Raw genomic sequence first — 10,779 nt, forward strand, 5'->3', positions numbered from 1 at the left:
AGGTAACAACAATGTGGAACATCTCCTACCTTGTACATTTTATTCATTTTCTTCCCACCAGCTCTGACCTCAATTAACCACCCACCAGGAAGCCATGTATGAGAACCCTGCATGCAAAAATCAGGCGAGCTCATATCAGTTAATTTAACAGCGGCACAAAACATGGCATGACTACAGAAGAATTGACTAACATGAAGCTCGTTGTCCTCAGTTCTTTCCTGTGACTCCAGCATACGTTCTTCCATCCCTGAGAAAAGATATTCTATTGTCTCCATCTTTGATGTGAATGTGTATCCGGACACTGGGGAAGTGTAATACTGCATAAAACAACCAGGAAGTAATAAATTTTCACACCTATTATACCCAAAGATATGCTTGCAAGATTGCATACACGGTAGATGGAGCTGTCGTCATCACAGAAAACCTCCATGATCCAACCATCAGGAAGCCAGCTTGGTGGTTCCTCCAGTGACATCGAATCTTCATCCATCTCATCTGGTTCCTCGACCACCACAATGTCCCTCCCTTGCCTGTCCTGTTTATCTGCCCCCACAGGCTGCTTCAGTGTGTCATCGATAGAGATAACAAAGCTGACTTTCTCCCTATTGTGGAACCAGAAAATCATGGCAGGGTGCAAAATTAGACCGCCGCATGAATGTTACCAAGCAAGAACTAAATTTAACACAACAAATTCGTCAAATATCACTGGTAATTTGCAGCAAACGACACCTAGAAATCCAAATTGTACTTAACAGCTTGAATTGAGAAAATTGTAGAATGCGCTATAACATACTATATATGAAGCATAGTTGTGATCGGATAAGTGTTACTTTAAGGAAACAGTAGCATAGTTGTGATAGATAAGTGTTACTTTAAGGAAATAACTGATGTTTAGCTCTTTGAGCAAAGTTTATTCTAGAAAGGGAAGCTATGACCAAATCAAGCATACCTGTAATGGAAGGCAAATTGCAACATCTAATCCAAAACATGGAACTGTACCCACTAATATACAATGCCCATATAAAGAAAGCAGAGGGCCAGGAAAAGAGCAAACTTCCTCTCCCAGAGTTGAAGGCTGTGGTCACCTGGTCATGGCCACAAATCGGGTTTCTTAAAGACCACTGGCAATTGGAAGCACCACAGCGCTTAGCGACTCCGGTGCTGCAAGGTGTCTTCTGCTGTTTTACAACAAAGCACTTCATGTTGATGGAAATTATCATGTAGTCCAATTCAGTGCCGCACCCATGAGTCCAAGGGCAATGGGCCAGGGGCGCTGCCGTCCCACCCCCATCACTCGTCAGCCTCCCTGTCGGCGCACCAGTCGGGCTGGGGTGCCATCGCCCCACCCGCATCAGCCTCCCGATCGGCGCCAGGGCCGGGCAAAAGTGCTGGTGCCGCCAGCCAAATCAGCGCGATGACCGGGCAGGAGCGTTGGCACCCCCTGGTAGCGCGATGCCTAAGGGCTTCATCCACCCCTAGGAGCCTCCTCCCTCTCGCTCCCATCCCAAATCCTAGCAGCACGTCATTGGCACTGCAGGGGAGCACGTGGAGGTGCATGAGATCCATGGGCACGCAGATCACGCGGCCATGGTCGACTGTGGAGGGGGAACTCCTCGCCATCCTCCTTGCCTTCCCCGAAGAACCCTAAGGTGAGAGCATCCCCCATCCTCAGATTGAAGAATTTCGCGTCGCCTCCTTTTGATTTGACCCACTGGCTAATCGTCCCTCTCGTCGCCATATGGAGAAGAAGGTGAAGGTCCAGGTCAATCTAGATCAGTCAAAAGCCACGACCCTAGATGAGCTCATCTGGCTGGTCGAGCACTATCATCCACCGTATGCAATCAAAGACAGGCCGGTTGCAACAACACTCAGATGCAGGTAGCGTAGGAGGTGGCTAGCCCGATAAGGTAATTTGATTTTTATTCTTTGGTGCATTCCTATATATATGGATTTTTTACAACAGTTTTTATGGTAGTTTTATGGTACATGAAAGGAATGATGATTCTCTTCTTCATAAACTGCTAGCTAGGAAATACTCCCTCCTTCCACTTATCTAGGGAGGATGAGCTCCTACTCCAGCAGAGACCAAGGCAGGGCTGGGGTCATGCGCCAGCATTTAAACCCGGCCCTGAGTCTTATGCCACGTTGTGGGAGTTTTGCATGAAGGCATGCAGCGTCCCTTGATTCTCATCCCTATTTTGTCCCGTCCATGCAGCGCCAAACTGAAAAAACAGCCGCAAATAATTTTTCTCTTGTATCCCAACTGCGCGCACTATTTGCCTCGGCAAATATTTTCCAAACGGCGCCAAGCTTTTTCCCATCTGCGGTCCTCTTTTCTGTTCTCCGCTCTCTATTCACGTCGCCCACAACAGCGGGCATCTTCTCCTAACCGTCCTCCATGGCAGCGGTCAGCTTCTCCTCGCCGACCTCCATGGCAGCAGGAAGCTTCTCCTTGGCGTTGTCCATGGCAGCGGGAAGCTTCTCCTCTCCATCCTCCATGGCAGCAGGCAGCTTCTCCTTGTCGACCTCCATGGCAGCAGGAAGCTTCTCGGCGTTGTCCATGGCAGCGGGCAGCTTCTCCTCGCCATCCTCCATGCCTGCGGGCAGCTTCTCCTCGGCATCGTCCATGGCAGCGGGTATCTTCTCCTTGCTGCCGCTGCAGCTGCTCCATTCATCCATGGCTCCACTAACCATGCCGCTTGTGACGTCAGAAGCAAAGAGAAGGTGCAGATGAAACTGTACTATGGGGATCGAACAGAACGTTGATGAAGCGATGTACTACTCATCGCTGCCAGTTTGTATTCACGTGGGACCGATACAATCAACATGGGCTTAATTATGTTGGTTACTGAGGGGACGGGCTTCTGGGCGAAACGGGCTGTTTCAAGGCTGCACCGTTTGTACATAGAAAAGTTGATTTTCCTCGTCCGCCCTAGAAAAGTGGAAGGAGGGAGTATACTTCATCACATTATTAGTTCTCAGACGACATATGCTGAATCCCAGAGTGTTTGCTGATAATTATTTGATTAACACAAAGAATGATGGATTTGCAGTATTTGAATCATGGCTGTAAATAATATTACACTTTGCAGTGCTTTGCCTGCTTCTGGTTGTCACTTTCCAATATTCAAATAATCTTAGAAGTAAGAAATTCAGTGCTGCTCTTCAACAACAACAACATAGCCTTTTTTTCCCAAGCAAGTTGGGGTAGGCTAGAGATGAAACTCGAAAAAAATAAGTTCAAGGTTCAGGCACATTGATAGCTAGTCTCCAAGCGCTCCTATCCAAAGCTATCTCTTTAGAGATATTCCAATCCTTAATGTCTCTCTTAACCGACTCATCCCATGTCAGTTTAGGTCTACCTCTACCCCTCTTTACATTATCGACCCGCTCAAGAACCCCACTACGCACCGGCGCCTCAAGAGGCCTTCGTTGGACATGTCCAAACCATCTCAGCCGATACTGGGTAAGTTTCTTCTCAATTGGTGCCGCCCCGACCCTATCCCGAATAACTTCGTTCCGGACTCTATCCCTCCTTGTGTGCCCGCAAAACTACCGCAACATCCGCATTTCTGCTACACTTAGTTGCTGGACATGTCGCCTTTTTGTAGGCCAACATTCAGCACCGTATAATATCGCCGGATGAATTGCTGTCCTATAGAACTTGCTTTTTAGCTTTTGTGGCACCCTCTTGTCACAAAGGATGCCAGAAGCTTACCGCCATTTCAACCAGCCAGCTGAAATTCTATGCCTAACATCTTCATCAATGTCGTCATCCTTTTGTAGCACCGATCTAAATACCGAAAAATATCCTTCTGGACCACCACTTGCCCATCTAGACTACGTCTCCCCCCTCATGCTTAGTCGCGCTAAAATCGCACATCATGTCCTCAGTCTTGGTCCTACTAAGTCTAAACCCTTTCGACTCTAACGTGCGTCTCCACAGCTCTAACTTCCTATTAACCCCTGCCCTACTCTCGTCAACTAGCACCACATCATTAGCAAAGAGCATACACCAAGGGATCTCACCTTGTATATCCCTTATGACCCCATCCATCACTAAAGCAAATAAATAAGGGCTCAATGCTGACCCCTAGTGTAGGCCTATGTTAATAGAAAAGTCAGTGGTGTTGCCATCACATATCCGGACAAACGTCGTCGCATCCTAGTACATATCCTTAATGAGGGTAATGTACTTAATTAGGACTTTGTGCTTCTCCATGCCCCCTACATGACATTTCTCGGTACTGTCATGTCTTCTCAAGGTCAATGAAGACCATGTGCAAGTCCTTCTTTTTGCTCCCTATATCTCTCCATCAATTGTCATATTAAGAAAATCAGCTCCATGGTTGACCTTCCAGGCATGAACCCAAATTAGTTTTGGGTCACACTTGTCACTCTTCTTAGGCGATGCTCGATAACCCTCTCCCAAAGTTTTATCATATGACTCATCAACTTAATCCCACGGTAGTTAGTACAACTTTGAACATCGCCCTTGTTTTTGAAGATAGGTACTAATATACTTCTCCTCTATTCTTCCGGCATCTTGTTTGACCGAAAAATGAGATTAAAAAGGTTAGTTAACCATACTATTGCTCTATCTCCTAGGCATCTCCACACCTCAATGGGGATACCATCAGGGCCCATCGCTTTACCTCCCTTCATCCTCTTCAAAGCCTCCCCGATCTGTACCTCCTGAATTCGCCTCACAAAACATCTATTGGTATCGTCAAAAGAGTCATCTAACTCAAGGGTAGGGCTCTCACTCTCCCCATTAAACAACTTGTCGAAGTGCTCTCTCCATCTATCCATGATCCCCTCATCCTTCACTAGCAGTCGATTTGTCCCATCCTTAATGCATTTGATTTGGTTGATGTCCCTTGTCTTCCGCTCGCGGATCCTAGCCATCCTATAAATGTCCTTCTCCCCTTCTTTCATGCCTAGCCGCTGATCAAGGTCATCATACGCCTTACCCTTTGCTACACTCACAGCTCGCTTTGCAACCCTCTTCATTAATTTATAGCCCTCGATGTTGGCTGCACTCTTGTCAAGGTGGAGGCGATTGAAACACTCCTCCTTAATAGCCCTTTGCACCTCGTCGTTCCACCACCAGGTGTCTTTCCCCACCTGTTTACCTCCCCTACTCACGCCAAACACCTCTGAGGCCACCTTCCGAACACATATTGTCATCTTTAGCCACATGTCATCTGCGTCTTCTCCTTCTTCCCAAGGCCCCTCACCTAGCATCCTTTCCTTAAACGCTTGTGCCGCTTCCCCTCTAAGATTCCACCACTTTGTTCTCGCAATCTTGGCACGTTTGTCCCGGTGGACACATACCCGAAGACGAAAGTCTGCCACCACAAGCTTGTGTTGAGGGACAACACACTCCTCAAGTATCACCTTACAATCTAAGCAATCACGTCTATCCTCCCTCCTAGCAAGGATAAAGTCGATCTGGCTCGAGTGTTGTCCACTACGAAATGTCACAAGATGGGATTCCCTCTTCTTAAACACGGTATTCGCTATCAACAAGTCGTAGGCTAACGCGAAGTTCAACACATCCTCCCCCTCTTGACTCCTGCTACCATACCCAAAACCCCCGTGCACTCGCTCGAACCCTGCATTAGTCGCACCCACATAGCCGTTGAGATCTCCTCCTATGAAGAGTTTCTCGCTGGTAGGCACGGTACTAACCATACTATCTAGATCTTCCCAGAACTGCATCTTAGTGCTCTCACTAAGGCCTACCTGAGGGGTATAGGCACTGATCACATTCAAAGCCGAATTTCCAACTACCAACCGGATTAGGATAATCGGTCGCCTTGCCTTTTAACCTCTACGACTCCATCCTTAAGGCTCCTATCAATCAAGATAACTATACCATTCCTACCCGGAGTTGCCCCCTTGTACCAAAGCTTGAAGCCAGTATCCTCAACCTCCTTCGCCTTCTGGCCCTTCCATTTAGTCTCCTGAACGCATAGAATATTTACACGCCTCCTAATTGCTGCATCAACTAGCTCTCGCAACTTACCCGTTAGGGACCCTACGTTCCAGCTACCTATACGAATCCTAGTTGGCTCGGCTAGCTTCCTTACCCTTCGCACCCGTCGAGGGAAGTGCGAAGACCCTTGCTCATTTTTCACTATACCCGGGCGTAGATGTAGCGCGCCATTCAGGTGACGACCCGACCCTTGCTCACTTATCATCGTACCCAGGTCACGATACGACGCGCCTTTGGGGGGATGGCGACCCGGCTCTTGCCCATTTATCACCATACCCGGGTTCCGATGTAGCGCGTCGCTAAGAGGGTTATGCCTCCAACGAGTTTCTTGTTGATTTCAAATCCATTAGAGTGGCTATTTTTTATGTTGGTTTGCCTAAACCTAACGCAACCCTCCTCCTTTACCCGGGCTTGGGACCGATATACTAAGACGACTCAGGAGAGAGAGAGTCTTCCAGTCAGCATAGGCGGAGTTTCAGTGCTGCTCTTTAGTTACTAAAAAAAACTCGACCGGGCAGGGGAAAGACCGCCCCTACGGCATTATATTAAGAAGAGGCCAAATTGAATCCGGCCGAGAAACCCCCGGTGCCACGTTCCTGGGACTGTTACCCAACGGGCCGGGCCCAAGCTGACAACTCACCACGTTCTTGGGACCGTTACCCACCGGGCCGGGCCCAGGCTGACTACAGAGCCCAAGTCACCAAGAGCACAGCGAGGAGGGTTTTTTTCAGCAAGCGGGGGAAATCCGCCCCGGTGGGGGTTCGAACCCCCCACCTGCGGGTGCCGCCAGTTGCGCCCAGACCGACTGAGCTAACAACCTTGGCTGCTCTTTAGTTACTCATTAGTGGTTCCTGTAAGATCCTTTAACAATAACTCTGGTAGTTGGTTAAAGTATCTATTCATTCAGAATCGTCTTGCTCCAATAAAATTGTCATTTTCTTTTGGCATGATAAAGAGTTTGTGTATAGCATGAAAACAGACTGGTACAATGTGAGAGAGAAGGACATCTTGCATTGTTTGCTTGTTGATACTTGTTTTATGCTAATGGTGTTAGGGCTTAAGGTGGCCTTCTACTTTTAATAATACAGCTTACATTGTTTGCTTGTTGATACTCGTGGCATGACCCACATTTTAGTTGTAACAATACTATCTTACTTCCTCAATAATTTTATCTATAGTACAGATAGAATTCACATAGCACTGCATTGGCCTCGATGAATTGAATGATAGATACTCTGTGCTTCATTAGATAGGAAAGCCTTGTGGTGGTGTTGTTGTTCATGGGTCAGATAGCATTGGGAATCTGTTTCTTCCTGGTACCAAGAAGCTGAGGAAAGTGCTGCTGAGTTCCTGCTTAAAGGTTGATGAGATCTAGGAGAGGTCTGATTCTCAAAAAAAGAAAAATTATAGGAGAGGTCCTGTGTCTGCTATGGGACCCTGGCAAATGTAGCATTAGTATGTTTGCGATCATAGGATTAAACCTATTTATCGTGATGTCTATGTTGTGCTATATGTTATGACTCGTCTCTATTTTTGCATAGCCCATTAAAAGGACTCTTCCTTTGCAAGCAAGATCATGAAAATAGTTGTACTGGGTGGAGCTTTCTTTGTGGCCGGCTGAAGAAAATAGTTGTATAGGTTGCAATTTTAATTCTTATTTCCTCCCAATATATATACTTTCACCTGGTAAATTTGACCATGTTTGATAGATTTTTTTACACCATCCGCTTAAATATGTAAACAGCTTGTCAACTTGATGATTGAGGTACATAATTAACAAGAATCAGTAAGCATAGCGAAGTAGAAAGGACTAATAGACTATTTCTCTGTCTAAAGCCACTAGCTTATCATATAGATGAGGTTAATTGTGTAGTAGCACAGTACATGTTTTGTTCTGTGAACTAAGATCCATACTCTGTATCTCCGAATTCAAGGAGGTGGTCACTTGAGTTCGGAAAGCCTAATATGCATTGTAAAAGGGTATATCAGTATGACATCCCTTTCGGCGCCACCAAGATCTAATTGTAGATGCGTGATTGCTTACTGCTGACTACTAATGTTGGATATATCTGCGAGTGGAAATGGGAAGAAAAAAACAAGTCAAAGTGTGTGTGTTTCAAAAGTAATTCTGAATCTCTGAATTTGCAGTGTAATAATAGTGGTTTTTCACTTTTCAGTAGTAGCACACTGAGTCTATCCTAGAAAGTTATGCCGGTCATTGAATGTAGACATATATGTCCCCTAATTTCACGAAAATAAAGATTCATGCAGTCAAATTTGCTATGAATAGAAGGGAAAAACACTGTAAATGATTAATTTGTTTTTAAACCTTTCTAGAATTTGCAGGTTGCGGATGTTTCTGGATGGATTATTGAGGGTGGTGCTGTGTCGGAGTAGCTAGAGATGACCTTAATGAACTGAAATTTGTTCCAGTTGGTAGCTATTAGATTCTCGTTTCAGTTGTTCCTCGTGGTGGCCTGGCATTTTTTCTAGCTTCCATCTTTCTTTTTCCTCAGCTCTTGCACTGTGTTTAAGTTCTTATCTATAGTCTCATAATGATGAAGTAGTGGGTGCACCTATCATTATAATGAATTGTTGCTTCCATTACACACGAATGACTTGGTTTCATTTGTTGTTTGATAAATCAAATTAGTTGGCCATGTGATTGAGGCCAGATGAATGACCTGGTACTTGAGATATTGGTGACATATTATATTACCATTTTGATTGATGTTAAGCCATGCATATATATGTTATGGAATGGACTAAGCTCTTTCTACATAATTCCCTATACCATCAAAGGGCGTACCCAATACCGTAGGTTTCAGTGCGGGCTCTGGGGAAGGGTTGTTTTAAGAACCAAGCCTTTCTTGCACAAATGTGCAGAGGTTGGGGCTCGAACCCGGGGCCTTCTGGTTACAGACGGTAGCCTCTACAGCTGCACCAGGCCCGCCCTTCATAATTCCCTATATCATCTTAGTACTAAAATCGAATAGGTTGAATCAATATCATTTCTTGTCTCCATTTGGAGATGTTGGTAGCATCATGTGCTTGGGGCCATAATGTTTGGTCATACCTCTTTTGAAATACATATTTTTTATATTGGTTGCACATTTATTTCTATCATTACACACATGATGGCGAGCAACGCACGCTGAATATTCTATGTCAACTCAATGCCTTCAAGGATGTCCACAGGAAGGGTTGCTGTTATCCAGCAGTTACACTCGCCATACAATCAAATGGGACACGAACAATCCGAAAATTGATACATGGAACAATCAACCCATCTCATTTAACCCCAACCCATCATTATCCAATCGAAATGTAAGAGCATCTCCAATAGATTACTCATACCTCATACCTTAAATATTCTCTATCCATTACCAATAGCTACTTTAGTTTTTTAGGTAATGGTTGCTGCAGTAGATTACCAAAATCCAATCACCAATAATAGGGTAGATGGGAAATCCCCTTCATTTAGGTGAGAGAGAGGTGTGTTTTGGTGATTACCAAAAACTTATAGGTAATGGGCATCGGATTGGTAATATGTTGGAGCACCTCCATCACCAAAACATCAATTTTTTGGTATTGAGGAGAGGAATAAGTAATCTGTTGGAGATACTCTAAACCCAGCAAAATTTTGTTCGACAGCGGAATCGCTCGAGACACCAAGGGCCCCAATCGCCACCATCACGCCACTAAAACGCCAAATTGAGGCGCTCGCGCGTCCGATTCGAGGCACAAGTCGAGGATACATGGAGTTTCATGGGGCTACCGTGGAAGTGCAAGAAGAGAGAGCATCGAGGACAGTAATAGGCGAGCGCAGTGACAGGCGGAGACGAACCTAGGTCGGCCGGGCCACTCTGGAGGCGAAGCATCGCGCGACAGCCGGCGGGGAACGGAGGGCGGCGGAGGGGCGTCGAGGGCGAGCTCGGATGGCGCTCCGTCGGCCGCGAGTGGGCCGTTGCCGCCCCTCCGTGCAGAGCGGCGAGTCGAAACCATGGAACGAGCGGCGGATCCTGGATGACATGCACAGGAGGGGGCCCTGGCTCGCAGGCCAGCCGGCGGCGGGAGGATCGGCCGCGACCGTGACGCCGCGGCGCCGACCGCCGAGGGGAGTGGAGTGGAGTGGAGAGTGAGCTGTGGGACCTCGGAGTCTCGGACGATGGGAATTGGGACAGTGTGGCTAATGGCGCCCACTCTGCTGGAGCTCGGGCCCTCGTAGTAGCACCGGCGTTCTAGTCTTGTGCGGTTTTTTTATTTTTATATTTTTTATTTTTATTTTTTATAAAAATATATTTTTGTTTTCAAAATTTACAGAAATATACCCCGGCCGCCCGCTGCCGGGCGGCCGGGACCTGATCGCCCCGCTGCGGGGCGGCAGGGGCTTTTCTGCAAAAATTTCACGGAGAATTTTCGTTGAGGCCCCTGGAGGACCGGTCGTCCGGCAGCGAGACGGTCGGCCCCCCAGGCCGCCCGGCAGCGGGGCCACCGGCTGTCCCTCCACTATTTAAGGGTTGGCTACCCTCACCTCTCATTTGCATCACTAAAATTCCAGAGAAAAAAAAAGAGAGGGAGGGAGGGAGAGAGGCGAAGCCCTGCCGGATTTTCTAACTGGCGACTGCAGGTAATCAAAATTCTTCTACGCTTTACAAACAGTTAATGTTGTAATTATTTTTGTTGACACAGTAGATTAGCAATCAGTTTAATGAATAGTATTATTGTGTGGCCAGATATGTCGAGCAAGCTTCATTTTCAAGTTCATTATGGTGACT

At 46.7% G+C, this 10,779-nt stretch overlaps 1 protein-coding gene across 1 annotated transcript in view; it reads right to left on the bottom strand.

Annotated features, from left to right (window-relative positions):
- The window catches only part of LOC120682203, a 37,064-nt gene extending 26,860 nt beyond the window's left edge, over positions 1-10,204 (bottom strand). The window contains exons 1-4 of the mRNA XM_039964004.1: positions 9,849-10,204; positions 392-602; positions 192-317; positions 30-107 (exon numbers count right to left, since the gene is read on the bottom strand). Of these exons, the coding sequence (XP_039819938.1) occupies positions 30-107; positions 192-317; positions 392-602; positions 9,849-10,006 (573 nt within the window). The 5' untranslated portion in view covers positions 10,007-10,204. The remainder of the gene's footprint in view (positions 1-29; positions 108-191; positions 318-391; positions 603-9,848) is intronic.
- Between the last annotated feature and the right edge of the window lie 575 nt (positions 10,205-10,779).

Source organism: Panicum virgatum, chromosome 7N (genome assembly GCF_016808335.1).
Source record: "Panicum virgatum strain AP13 chromosome 7N, P.virgatum_v5, whole genome shotgun sequence".
In the NCBI taxonomy this organism is placed as follows: domain Eukaryota; kingdom Viridiplantae; phylum Streptophyta; class Magnoliopsida; order Poales; family Poaceae; genus Panicum; species Panicum virgatum.